The following is a 14,594-nucleotide window of genomic DNA, read 5'->3' on the forward strand; positions in this document are numbered from 1 at the left end:
ACTCTGGGAAACACTCGAGTCCCTCGTTACGTCAAATCTCTCAAAGTAAAAATCTAATAAATAAATGATGGTGACTTTAACAAAGATATTCTGGGGGGGGGGGGGACACATCTGTCCTCGACCTCCTGTCCTCGACTTCCTGTCCTCGACTTCCTGTCCTCGACCCTCTTGGTCGTTAACGATGGGGCTCGGAGGTTGTGTGTCTGAGTCCAACATGTGTTGTCTGTGTAGAGGAGACGACGGGGGGGGTGGGGGGGGGGGGGGGGGTCTTTATCTTGGGACATATGGAACTTGAATGATAATCCACAGAAGAGGAAAACATCTCGTGTCCTCGTGGGGACGTCTTTCCGCTCAGAGGACATTACCGTCTGTGGGACCGGTGTCCTGGGACGACTAATTTGCACATTTAACCAGGTAGAGTGGAGACGTGGCTCGGTTTGATGCTGGTGGCGGCGGGGGATGGGCGGGTGGGGGGGGGACAGGGGGGGGGGGGCAGGGCAGGTGTAGAGGTGAGGTTTTATTTGAAAGCTGATTGGACGAAGCCGCTCAGGACTGGCAGACGTTATTCATCTCTGTTACTTCCTCTCACCTCTGGGGAGATGTGTTTATTAATGTGCCACTTCCCCCTGATAAATGGACCAATGGAAAAGCCTCGGTCGACCCCCCCCCCCCCCCCCCCCCCCCCCTCCTCCATCTCTACCCCCCCCCCCCCCCCCTGCACTATTGTAATTTATAGCAGCAGCCGCCACTGGGAGGCCTGGATGGGACGGAGAAGAGTGTGTGTGGAGTGATTTTAAACTGAGTGTGTGTTCGGTGTGTGTGTGTGTGTGTCTCTCCACTGTGGTCTGTGTGTGTGTGTGTGTGTCTCTCCACTGTGGTCTGTGTGTGTGTGTGTGTGTCTCTCCACTGTGGTCTGTGTGTAACTGAGCTGAGAGCAGTCGGACGGTTTCAGGTTCAAACGAAGTCACAGCTGCTTTCAGGAAACAGAAGTTGTCTCAGTCAACGAGTTTCTAAAAAGATAAAAACACCAACGTCTCCTGTTCTGTGTCTGAAAACACTCGACTGAGGAGGAACAGGACGGATTCAGAGGGAGAGACGCTCATTCATAAGGAGAATAAGACAAAGGATTGAGTATTAATTGGCAAAAAAATATGATTTTGCTATTAAACAATCTGGTTATTTTTACATATTTAGCAAAAACACAAACTCCAGCTTCTCAAACGAGAGGATTTGCTGCTTTTCTTTGTTTCACATCATTTTAAACTCTTAACAGAACTCATTCCCACACGTCTCATTCCAGAGTTCTGAGTGTTTCTGGATCTTTTCTAGAATAACTGATCAGTTTGGAACATGGAAGAAGAATTTCCATCTCGGAGCCGAGGATCGATCCCGTCGCTCTGCATCAGTTCCTCTCAGGGAAATCAATGGAGTGTAAATCGGCCTCATTTAACACGATGCTTATCGGGGGAGATTCTGGAGCGTTATCGTGGGAGATTGATTAGTTATGTCTGGATCTTAATGGGGTCAGACACAGATCCACCGGGTTTCACACGTTCAAGGAGCAAAGCTTGTGAAAACAAACTCAACTGTGGGTCCAGGGCATCATCTTGCTCAAGGGCGAGAGGAAGAGGGTTTGAAGGTCGGGTGAGAAATTGTTTTTAAACTTAAAACTTCTTATTTTTGTTAAAATACAGATTTAAATTCTCTCAGCTCTCGTTCAGCGACCAGCTTTGTTCTTCTTTGTCAAAAATCCTAATTCTGAATATCAGGACTTTTACAGTAGTTCACTTGTTTGCTGACATTTAAATGAAAACAGCTGCTTATCTTAACTTATCTTAACTTATCTTAATTTATCTTAACTTATCTTAATTTATCTTTACATTATATTAATGTATCTTATCTCACAGACTGGGAGCAGGAGTTAAGTTTGAAATGTGTGTCCCTGGGACGTGTTCCGACCTGAAGCTTCAGAGTATTTAACAAACTGTTCACTGGATTCACTGGGAATCAATCCTCAGCACTTATTGAAAGGCTCGTCCCGTGTCCGTGGGGGCAGAGCGGAGCGGCGCGGCAGCAGGGGCATCAATCACGAGCGAGGCTCTCCCTCCTCAACGCTTCATCCTGTAACAGCCGAGCGAGGGGACGCGGGCCGACGGGAGGAGGAAGGAGACGAGTTTAGATTTCAGGACTCATTCTTCAGGAGTCTGATGTGATCAGGGTTCGATGCCCAGCAGGAAGCTTCAGGAGGGAGGAGGCGGAGAATCAAGTGAAGCCACACGACGCGGATCCTTCAATTCAGAGTGTTATGATCTCAGAACCCTGTTGTAGAACAGTTCTTCTAACCCACAGAGTGAAGCGTGTTAAATGACCTTTGACCTCACCTGTGTCCACAGTGTCCCGGTTCTCCAGCCCCAGACTGACGCCCCGGATGAGCAGGAAGCGAGCCCTGTCCATCTCGCCGCTGTCCGACGCCAGCATCGACCTGCAGACGATGATCCGCACCTCGCCCAACTCCCTGGTGGCGTACATCAACAACTCGCGCTCCAGCTCGGCGGCCAGCAGCTCGTACGGCCACCTGTCGGTGGGAGGCCTCAGGTAACTCAGCTGCAGAGCCCGGCATCGACCCACACACGTAGAAGTGATGATCAGATCCTCATGGACATGTTCTCTCCTCCAGCCCGTCCTTCCCCTTCCCTCATCCCATCAACCCCATGGCCTACCAGCAGCTGCTCTCCCAGCAGCGAGGCCTCAGCGCCTTCGGCCACACGCCCCCCCTCATCCAGCCGCCGCCCGTCTTCTCCAGCCGCCAGCCGGGCCTGGGCCTGTCCCCGCTGTCCGTCCACCACAACGACCTGATGTCCAAGGTAGACACGTCAGTGAGACATCACATTCTCTTTAAATCATTGAAATCACTAAAACATTATTAATCTTTCTCTGTAAAACCCTCAGAACCACGGCAGCGACTCGGCCGTCAGCAGCACAGTCGACCCCATGATCACCAAGAGGTCAAAGGTCAAGAGCGAAGCAGAGGGACTGAGGCCTTTGTCCCCGTGTTCACCGGTAAGAGAACCCACAACCAGAGACAGTTTGTTCAAGTTAAAACACTTTAGCTTCACGTGTTTGTAGAGAATCTCTTTTCCTCTGTGACGAGCTCCGTGCGTTTTAACGTCTTTACTTCGTTCTGTAGTTTGAATCCTGCCCCGCGGCCCCAGGGAGCCCCCCCGACCCCCTTGTAAAATATGTCTGAGATAAAGAATAAAGTCCACATGATAAGAGCTTTGCATCCATTCATTTGGTGCCCCCCCCCCCCTCCACTGTAAACTGTGCCACAGCACTTCATTTTCATGAAATATTGGCCGAGCCTCATTGTCGTCTGAGGAGCTTTTTCTCTTCCTTTGACAAATCTGCGGCTGCTCTCCGGCGGGGGGGCAGCTCCGGGCGTGATGCATGGGGACGGGGGGGCAGCTCCGGGCGTGATGCATGGGGACGGGGGGGCAGCTCCGGGCGTGATGCATGGGGACGGGGGAGCGCCGCGGCGTCTGGGGGCCGGCAGAATTGATGAAGATCGTGTGCGTGGGGCAGCGACAAACATGCTGCAGTCAGCAGGTTGTGTAGCAGAGTGTGTGTGTGTGTGTGTGTGTGTGTGTGTGTACGGGAGCCGGGACGAGCCGTGTGTCAGATTCCTAAAACATGCACGTGCACTTTTTAACAACGTGTCCCTGAGGACGAGCTGAGCTTTGGACATGAGGACGTTTTAAAAGCCAGAGGGTTTTTATTCTAGAAAGAAAGTGAAGACTTTTCAGGAAGTTGGGACGTTTGTGGAAAAGTAATAAAAGTGAAAGTCAGGACAGAATCTGGGAAATGATTCAAGACCCCGGTTATTAAAAAGAGCAGATTTTCAAAGTTCGGCTATTTTAGAAAAATACATTTTGGAGAGTGATGACTATTTTAGAAAAGTAATCACAGTATTCAAACGAGTGGATATATTTGGAAAGATGGGACGTTTAAAAAATATGTAAATCTTTGAAGTAAATTTATCACATTATTTATAAATTAAGGGTTAGGTTTAGGGTTGAAAATTGTCACATTTTGGAAAGTTGAAGCTGTTTTCTAGTCTGTGAAGATGTTTTATTGGAAATTGTACAATTGGGAGGAGTGGGACTTCAGTGGACTGTTATTAAAAACTAATTCTTATTAAAATAATTATTGAATGTGAGGAAAATTGCTTGAAATGAAAACTTAAAACATTAAAAGGATTTGGGGACTTTGTTATATTTTAAAACTTCAAATCACATTTTTAAATTTTGTAAAACGAGCTTTAAGACTCACATGAGATTTGATGTTAATTAAACTTTGTGTGACGCATCATTAGAACACAAAGGTTGTATAGTTGTATTACACGTGTGAAGAGATTGTTTAGGTCTCACAGCCGTAGTAGAAGTGCTGCCCCCTGTTGACCGAGGCCCCGCCCTGCAGCCTGACCTCCAGCGTGCCCCCCCCCCCCCCCCCCGACAGAGGTCACGTTGTGGTACTTTTGTGTTTGGTTGGTTCGGGCTCACGCTGTCTAATCACAAGCCGGAGTTCTAAACAGAAATCACGTGTGTGTAGAAGTTGTCAAAACAAATGTGACTCCAGGCTCTTTAACTTCACTGTTGCATGATGGGATGTGTCTGTAATTTACGGTCCCTGGTGTTCAGGAGGTAAAACACTGGATTGTGATTCCTAACAGCTGGAGGCTGTAAACTGTTCCACGTGCTGTGAACTCCACCTCCGAGCACGAGAACCGGAGAAAAATGGAAAATTAACGAGCAGAAGTTAACGTGAGTGTGTGTGATGGTGTGCGTCAGACCAGTGACCATATGCTGCCTCCTCCACAGAACCAGCACAGCAGCTCGTTGGACCTGAAGGACGAGGCGGACCGAGACGAGTGCAAACAGGAGCCAGAGGCCGTTTACGAGACCAACTGCCACTGGGAGGGCTGCAGCAAGGAGTGGGACACGCAGGAGCAGCTGGTGCACGTGAGGATTCATAATCATATCATCTGAATGTGGCACATGAATCTGGAGCGACTCGAGGAAGTGCTGGTTCCTGAAGCTGGATTGTTTGAGCTCTGCAGTTTTAGATCTGAGGATCTGGCTTTTTCTAAATGTGCAGTTTAGTTTTATTGAGACGTTTGATAGAAGACAAATGTTTCTTTCCTCCGATTTTTAGAATAAACATAAAACCTCTGCACCATTAAAAGGACCAAAGTCTGTGGTAAACTTTACAAAAAAAAAAAAATCAGTAGTCCGACTTAACCCCCCCCCCATAATTTTCATAATGCAGGTCTAGCTGTGAACCTGACACGCCCCCTAACAAAGCCAGGACTGTGAGGAAACACATTTTTTATCATAACCCTGAAAAATGAGCTCGACTGAATCTTTAGATCAACTTCCTTCTCTCCTGGAGTTTAAAAACAAATATAATAAAGAATGAACTCGTCAGTGAACCTGAGTCCAGATGAAACTTCTCTTCCAGTAGCAGACGTCTCGGAGATTCTATTAAAACTCTGAATTCTCCAGAAACTTGTTGTAAAGTTTCCATTCTGTCGTCTTCGTGAGGATCAGACCTCTGAACGTCGTGGGTTCGTTTCCCTTCAGCACAACAAGCAGAGTCTTGGTTAAAAGGGTCTTAAGCATTCCACGTTTCCACTGGAGCACGGAGAGAAAAGAGGGGGATTAGTGAGGGGCTGGGGGGGGGCGGGGGGAGGGAGCTGCTGTCCGTCATTCATTAGACTCTGGGAGGGAACTCGTCAGCGCCCCCTCTGGTTACAGATACAAGCCCATGTGACTCTGAAGTGATTCCTGTAAAAGGATTGTTCCTTTTCTAATAATTCCCAGAAACCATCACTTCCTCCTCTCTTCTCCTTTGTATCACAAATACAACATGAAGAAGAAAAGAGCTTTCTGAACACACTACCCACAATCCTCAGGGGCAATAAGAACGTAAACAGTCCTTTGACTTTTGGGTTTTCCAATATTTTTTGGTTTAAATGATTCATGGTCACGATTCATCTCGTGGCTGAAAGAAAATGAATGAGATAATATCTCTGTTACTCTTTGTTCAACTATTCCTTAAAAGAAAAAATTGTTTTAAAGCAAAATTAGGGACAAGAACTATGAAATAAGGAGATTTATGAGGTATATACTGTTTATATAAAAATATTACAGGGAGGGAAACGATTGAAGCATCTTCATCCTTTTGAATCCTAAAAACATAATTTACAGACACCTGACCATAGAGCAGATATGAATATTATTTTATCACGGAAAAGCATGTGAAGGTTTTTCTACGTAAATATTCTTCAGACCTCGACAGATTAAGTTTCCTCCTTTAAAACAATAACGATAATAAGTGAGACGGTTTAATCTTGTCTGTCTCTTTGATTGGAGCCGATGTGAAGAGTCTCATTAGAGGACGCTCTGTCTCTCTTGTCCCCGGAGACGCTCACTGAGGATCTGGACGTGTCAGCCTCTTAGTGGACAACTCATCTGTGTGTGTCTGTCCCACAGCACATCAATAACGACCACATCCACGGGGAGAAGAAGGAGTTCGTGTGCCGCTGGGACCAGTGCTCCCGGGAGCAGAAGCCCTTCAAAGCCCAGTACATGCTGGTGGTTCACATGCGCCGGCACACGGGGGAGAAGCCACACAAGTGCACGGTGGGTAACGGGGGGGGGGGGCTCCCTCTCTCTAAACACTGTGTGCATTTCTTTACACCCACACACGTACACAGTTGTTTCCATAGATTCTGAAGGTAAAACACACAAAGATTGAAGAGTTGTGTCTCCGTCGACTTGTGGTCGATTATGAAAACCCACAAATCTCTGGGCTGCTGTTTGAAGACGAGTTCTTCTCCCTGGAGATTTCATTAAGAGTTCAAACCCCCCCCATGTTTAAAATATGAGTAATACTGCAAAGTTTTAACTGAGTCCCTTCTTTAAATACAAATATTTCACTATATAGATTAGCTTATTAATAAAAAAGATGTAATACTGTTGAAAATATATTCAAATTAGATACAAAACTTTAAGTAATTAAATTAATAAAACTTGTTCAATGCACATTTGACCTGATTCCCTTCCTTAAATACAAATACTGCACATTATATAGAGTATTACCTTATTCATGTTTAAACTGTAATAATGATGAAAATATTTTTCAAATAATCGGAAATCCATCTATATAAAAATTTAAGTAATTAAAATAAATAAAACTTGTTCAATGCATATTTTAACTGAGTCCCTTCTTTAAATACAAATACTTCACTATATAGATCAACACAGATCACAACATTTTTTAATTTGAGTAGATTATCTGTTTTGTTTAGTTGCAGCTTGTCACCATATTTAAGTAATGATTCTGTTGTAACCATTATGAATATGAATCAATATTAATTGTCTTGTTCCTCCTCAGTTTGAAGGCTGCTGTAAAGCCTACTCCCGTCTGGAGAACCTGAAAACTCACCTCCGCTCGCACACCGGAGAGAAGCCCTACGTCTGTGAGCACGAGGGCTGCAACAAGGCCTTCTCCAACGCCTCGGACCGGGCCAAGCACCAGAACCGGACCCACTCCAACGAGGTAAGAACACCATCCTGTCACCTGACACCTGAAGTCATCAGGAGGAGGAACTGTGAACAGCGACAGGAAGTCGACTCCGACGGCGGCAAACGACCCAAATCTCCTTCACACAGAGATAATGAGGTTTTCAGGCAGATTCCTTACAGGTGTCGGTGTTTGTGTGTTGCTGCAGTGCCCCAGTGCACGTAGAGTAAATAATGAGGTGTAGACATAATGAGCACGACGGCCCACAATGCATTAGGGCGAATCATGCACCGCAGAGAGGGACCACCTGCAGGCGGCGGATAGAAAATGAAACCTGGAAGCGTTTCAGAAAACTCGCCGCTTTTCCATCAGCGGGGGGAGGAGTGGGAATTCACCACCGCTGCTGAAACACACACACACACAGACACACACAGACACACACACACAACATGAACCAAATCTAACTCAATACAAGACTTGATTAATGTTTGAATACTTTGTTCACGCTCAGATCTTCAACCAAGATGTCGTCAGTTTCTTCCAGTTGTTGATTAAATCTATGAAATAACAAATAAAGACAAATATGATGACGTTTGTTCGTCTTTCTGCAAAACTGTAAAAACCATTGAACCCATTTCTCTGTGATTTAGTGGAGAGTGAAGAACTGAGGTGTTTCCTTGCGTCCTCAGAAACCCTACGTGTGTAAGATCCCCGGCTGCACCAAGCGCTACACGGACCCCAGCTCCCTCAGGAAGCACGTGAAGACGGTGCACGGCCCTGAGGCCCACGTCACCAAGAAGACGCGCAGCGACGGGCCCCCCCGGCCCCCCCCGCCCAGGGAGAACGGCGAGAACGAGACGGGGAAGAGGGAGGACGCCATGTCGGACAGCGGCTCCCCCAGAGGCGTGGAGGACTACCTGCACCTGAGATCCATCAAGACGGAGAACTCGGTGGTGAGTTGCTGATCCTCAGTCAGTTGGAGGAACCGTCTCCTCCTCTTGATCTTTCTCCTGCTCGCTGCTTGATTCTGCACTTTTCTCTCTTCCCTGACTTTCCTCTCGGACAGACCTTGTTGAGGTGAGATCAGCCGCGGTTACTACGTCACCTTTTACCATTTTACCATCCGTCAGTTTGTTTTGACACCAGTTCCATTCCAAAAAGAGGAGTTCTGGCTTTTTGATTTAAAGACCAAGAGAACAACAGCAGGAGACTGGAGTTTAACTTCCTGCAGAAAACCTTCAAACCATCACAGTTTATCTGAATCTAGAAAAGCTTCTGGAGATTTGACACCATTTTCATGCATTTACATTTTGAATCTGTTCCTCTATGAACCCAGTTTTCAGCTGCAGCAGGATTTTGTTAAATTCCTTTTTAAAATCCCTGTGAGGAAAGAGTTGTAATAGTTCAGTGGCTGTAACACAACCTCACACTCCTCCCCCCCCCCCCCCCCCCGTGCACAGGCAGTTTAAACCCATCAAGCAGCCGTCAGCGCCTGAACATGATAAAAGCCACTTCAGGATTAATATTCAAACACTGGGAATTGGCCGTGGAGCTCAGAGCAAACAGAGCCAGCTATCAAGCTGTGATCAAGACGGCTTTTTACCAGTGAATACATATGAGGAGGAAACTGGGAGGGGTGGACTGGGAGGGAAAGACACTGTACGAGTGTTATTGTTCTGGAACTAGAGAAACGTCCGTGTTGAACCTGATGAATCAACTCAGGATGTGGATCCTTATATGAAAGTTCAGAGACACTAATTTGATTTAGTCTTTTAAAAAGAAGCAAACTAGTATTTGTCCTGGTGGTAAAAATAAAATCTCTTTTCACCTAAATGTTGAACTGGCCTCCACCCACAGCTCCCAGTTCCACGTGATCACAGGCGTGATGCCGGCCGGCGCTCTGGCTCCAGCTCCAGATTCTTTCATCCTGCACATTTCTAATTCACAGACAGACTACCCCAGCCTGTAATCTGTGGTGCACCCCCACCTCCTCACCCCATCCCCCAAAAACACTCATTATTTACAATTAAGCTGTGGGAGGATAAAAGACCAGTGACTCACTGGTCTTCATGTTCACCACTGCTCCACTTTTGTCCTGGTAAAGAAAAACACTTCTTCAGGACGAGTGGTCGAGTCTTTTCTCAAACTGAGATTTCGTCTGTTTTCTGTTTTCCTTCCTTCATCACTTCTCTCCCTTCTCCATCCTCCTCTTCCTCTTCCTCTTCCTCAGGTGTATCAGTCCAGCCCTGGCGGTCAGTCATCATGTAGCAGCGAACCATCACCACTTGGCAGCGCCACCAACAATGACAGTGGAGTAGAAATGGCGGCGCTGAGCGGGGGGAGCCTGGGGGACCTCAGCACCCTGGACGAGCTGCCCTTCGTGGAGTCCCTGGGATTTGAGGATTCCTCTGGCGGAGTCGCGGCGGTCGGCCTCCACTTCCGGAAGCAGCTCGGCACCAGTCAGATCCTGGAGCATCTGAAGAAGGAGAAGCTGAAGACAGTGAGGGACTCGTGTCGGTGGGCCAACAACCCAGCCCCCCCGGGCCTCGGCACCAAGCTCCCACCCATACCAGCAAGCGGTGAGCAGACACAACAGAAGAAGTTAGAACTCCATGTGGCTCTGGTCTCAATCTTCTCTCAACACTTTCCCTCTGTTCCTTCACAGGGTCCCTCCTGGAGAGTATGGGTGGAGGTCCGATGTCCTTCCCTGGTTCAGGCTTGAGTAAGCTGAGCTCTGGAAAACCAACGCTTCTGGAAAAGCTGTCCGAGCGCCGGGACAGCAGCTGCAGCACCATGAGCTCCGCTTACACCCTCAGCCGCCGCTCCTCCGGCATCTCCCCCTGCTACTCCAGCCGCCGCTCCAGCCAAACCTCCCAGTTCGGTGCCAACCGCCCCAGCAACCTCAGCTCGGCCGACTCCTACGACCCAATCTCTGCCGACCTGTCGCGGCGCTCCAGTCAGACGAGCCACTGTGGGGGGAGCAGCGGAGGAGCCGGCCTGTACAGAGGAGTGGGGCTGGCCAGCCCCCTCAGCCTGACCCCAGCCCAGCACTACCACCTCAAGGCCCAGTATGCAGCTGCCACCGGGGGGGCACCACCTACCCCTCTTCCATACTTGGACCAGATGTGTCTGAAGACCCACACGGCCCGTTACGAGGACCCCCAGGAGCGCCCCCCCACTAAAGGCCTCCCCTACAGGCAGCACAGCAGCTACAGCACCAGGAGCTTGATGCCGCACGAGGCTCCGTCCCACGTCCCCCGCCGAGCCAGTGACCCGGTGAGACGTGTGACCAGCGACCCGCCTCAGCTGCAGCGCTACAACAGCATAGGGACCCTGAGCAGGGGGGTGCAGCCGTGTCCACCTCCTGCAGCCGATCGCCAGCGTTCAGCCCAGCACGGCTGCTCGAGGTCCGATGGTCACCAGCGCTTCTCGTACAGCCATCGACCGCCCAGCATCTCTGAGAACGTCAGCATGGAGACGGGCGAGGAGGACCTGGCGCTGCCGGACTTCAACACCGATGGAGACACAAACTGCAGAGCGTCGGCCAATCAGCAGCTTTTCCAAGGAAACCTCCCGCAGCAGCCGTACTATCAGAGAAGAACGACCGGCGTGAGTCCGGAGCAGCAACCCCAGAAGTGTTCTTCATCCCAGAGGGACAACAGGGACAACCTCCCGGTCTCCGGCCAGGTCCGAGGGAACCTGGCCGTCCTCCAGCAGAACCACAACTTTGGATCCCTGTACAACCATCTGAGCTCCAACCAGCAGACGAACACTGAACCAGGAGCAAACTGCTTCCGGCAGCAGAGACTCCAGACGTCCTCCAATCTGAACGAAGCCATTAGCGCTCAGCGTAGATTCAGCGAAGGGATCGGACCCTATGACAACAACGGGAACGCCAGCTACCCGAGGTGCAGTACCACGGCAGCAGCAGACGGGGGCTCCACCTGCAAACAGGAGCCGGACGACGAGGAGCCGGTCCACATGCGTTTCGCTGACGCTGGATTTCAGCCTGTGAGAGTTAAAGTTGAGGACTGTGACGGACATTTCCTGATTTCAGATCAGCAGAACTGTAACATGACTTCCCAGAACCCCTTGCACACTGTGAACCGGAGCTATGTTCAGCCAAGGCCACCAACAGAACCCAGATCTCTACACGGACTCCATTCAGGGCCCAAGTCGATGCAGCACACAAGGAACCAGAGCAACCCAGAGGTGGTCTCCAGATTATTCTCTGATGACAACGCCTTGTACTACACGGGACAGATTCAAGTGTTCCAGTCCAACGGGAATCGTGACCTTCAGGTTTCTCCCGTGGGGAACGCGCCTCCTTTTGAAAACGGTGCAGCATCTCCCAGCTCCGGTGGAAACCCGGCGTCCAGGACTCCTGAGTGTGACGCCGCCCTGGAGCAGACGCAGATCGACTTCGACTGCATGCTGGACGACGGGGATCACTCCAGCGTCATGTCGGGAACTCTGAGTCCGGGTCTGCTCCAGAACCTGTCCCGGAGCTCCTCTCGCCTGACCACGCCCAGGAACTCTGTCACGCTGCCCTCGCTGCCCACGGGGACGGGGAACATGGCGATCGGGGACATGAGCTCGCTGCTGACCGCTCTGGCCGAGGAGAACAAGTTCCTGAACTTCATGCCGTAGAGACTTCTTCTGTCCACGGGCAGAACCACCACAGACTCAACGTGACTCTGTGCCAAAAAGACTCCTGTACAGACTACTTTATTTAAAATGGCCGTTTTCTATCTTTTTTAAAAGCCATATTTGTTTCTTTGCCTTAGGTAGAAAACATGTGACCAGGATGCAGTTGGTTTACTAAGTGCCTGGCTCAGCCAAAAGCTTACGACTACATTTAAAATGTGTAAATGTCCCCAGGTCTGAAACCCACATGAAACTTGTTTTACACTGTAAATGACTTCAGCTTTATTGGTCTCATCCCAGCTTCTCTCCTCCTCCAGCTCGTGGTTCAGGTTTAGTCCCCGTCCTCAGAGACATAGTTTGACTCATGGTTCAGGTTTAGTCCCCGTCCTCAGAGACATAGTTTGACTCATGGTTCAGGTTTAGTCCCCGTCCTCAGAGACATAGTTTGACTCATGGTTCAGGTTTAGTCCCCGTCCTCAGAGACATAGTTTGACTCATGGTTCAGGTTTAGTCCCTGTCCTCAGAGACATAGTTTGACTCATGGTTCAGGTTTAGTCCCCGTCCTCAGAGACATAGTTTGACTCATGGTTCAGGTTTAGTCCCCGTCCTCAGAGACATAGTTTGACTCATGGTTCAGGTTTAGTCCCTGTCCTCAGAGACATAGTTTGACTCATGGTTCAGGTTTAGTCCCTGTCCTCAGAGACGTAGTTTGACTCATGGTTCAGGTTTAGTCCCCGTCCTCTGAGACATAGTTTGACTCATGGTTCAGGTTTAGTCCCCGTCCTCTGAGACATAGTTTGACTCATGGTTCAGGTTTAGTCCCTGTCCTCTGAGACATAGTTTGACTCATGGTTCAGGTTTAGTCCCCGTCCTCTGAGACATAGTTTGACTCATGGTTCAGTATTAGTCCCCGTCCTCAGAGACATAGTTTGACTCATGGTTCAGGTTTAGTCCCTGTCCTCTGAGACATAGTTTGACTCATGGTTCAGGTTTAGTCCCTGTCCTCAGAGACATAGTTTGACTCATGGTTCAGGTTTAGTCCCCGTCCTCAGAGACATAGTTTGTCTCATGGTTCAGGTTTAGTCCCCGTCCTCTGAGACATAGTTTGACTCATGGTTCAGGTTTAGTCCCCGTCCTCAGAGACATAGTTTGACTCATGGTTCAGGTTTAGTCCCCGTCCTCAGAGACATAGTTTGACTCATGGTTCAGATTTAGTCCCTGTCCTCAGAGACATAGTTTGACTCATGGTTCAGGTTTAGTCCCCGTCCTCTGAGACATTGTGTGACTGCTGCTGAGGCGAGAGGAGCATCGAGCATCGGGGGGGAGAATCCAAACTTTTCCTTTTGTACATTGTTGGACCAGTTTCTTGATTATATGTAAATATCATTTGTACATTTTTCTAAAAAAAAATACAATATTGATTTTTTTACATGAATATAATTTGTGTTGTCCTTCACTCAGATTGTTTCCTTCCACTTTGTCCACAACAGGATCTGAACAGTTCAGTGATTCAGAGTCAACAGCTAAATAAACTTTTACTTCTGTTTGCAAGATGAGAAAATTCTTCAGTGACGACAACTTGATTAAACACAGAAGAAGAAACAGGAAGTTTGCTAATTTAATATAAAAGGGAAAGATTATGGTTTAAAAATAAGTAAAACAATATTGACTGTCAGTAGAACAACTGGAAAACAATCTTGTCTTTTCTCCTCAGGTTCTGGTTTGGGTTGAAAACCATTAACTACTCATTTTGAAGGAGACATATTCAGGTGGATTATTTTAATAAGTGTAATTACTCCTCTCTCACTTTACTTTGATTCATTAGGGCTCAAGTCAGACGAGGTGCTCGACGTGAATCATGCAAATGTCATAACATCACAAAGATGTGGAAATATCATCTGAATGTAAAATAAACAGGAAATAAACTGTGAAGAACATCTAACAGGAATTGAACAGTGACCATCCAGAATCTATTTGACTTATATTCAGGTGTGTTTTTGTGTTGAGCTGATTCCTGGAGACCAAAGGATCCTGGTTCTGGTCCTGGTCCTGGTTCTGGTTCTGGATTAAATCACCAAGAGTCTTTTAAAGTGGCTGCGATTATGAGAACATGAAATCAACCTTCACATTAATACCCATTCCCCTCTGGTGGAGTTGAACTCATCCCTGAGTAGATCTCATCACCCGTCCGTCTCTGGATCGCTTCCTGCAGAGTGTTGATCGCTTCAATAATTCAACAACACAACTTGTGTCTTTGAAGCTCCTGCTCCTCTGCCGACGTCGCACTTTCCTCAAACCTTTCTTGTCGAGCGTCAGACGGAGGCGCCGCTAATTCTTCAGACGTTGCTCGACCTCTCTCGGCT

At 48.4% G+C, this 14,594-nt stretch overlaps 1 protein-coding gene across 1 annotated transcript in view; it reads left to right on the plus strand.

The window, feature by feature from the left end:
• Positions 1-12,234, plus strand: part of LOC128431315 (zinc finger protein GLI2-like) — a 32,784-nt gene extending 20,550 nt beyond the window's left edge. The window contains exons 6-14 of the mRNA XM_053417596.1: positions 2,380-2,595; positions 2,678-2,864; positions 2,950-3,060; positions 4,878-5,018; positions 6,552-6,701; positions 7,456-7,620; positions 8,274-8,537; positions 9,815-10,163; positions 10,250-12,234. Of these exons, the coding sequence (XP_053273571.1) occupies positions 2,380-2,595; positions 2,678-2,864; positions 2,950-3,060; positions 4,878-5,018; positions 6,552-6,701; positions 7,456-7,620; positions 8,274-8,537; positions 9,815-10,163; positions 10,250-12,234 (3,568 nt within the window). The remainder of the gene's footprint in view (positions 1-2,379; positions 2,596-2,677; positions 2,865-2,949; positions 3,061-4,877; positions 5,019-6,551; positions 6,702-7,455; positions 7,621-8,273; positions 8,538-9,814; positions 10,164-10,249) is intronic.
• The last annotated feature ends 2,360 nt before the right edge of the window (positions 12,235-14,594 follow it).

Source organism: Pleuronectes platessa, chromosome 24 (genome assembly GCF_947347685.1).
Source record: "Pleuronectes platessa chromosome 24, fPlePla1.1, whole genome shotgun sequence".
Lineage (NCBI taxonomy): Eukaryota > Metazoa > Chordata > Actinopteri > Pleuronectiformes > Pleuronectidae > Pleuronectes > Pleuronectes platessa.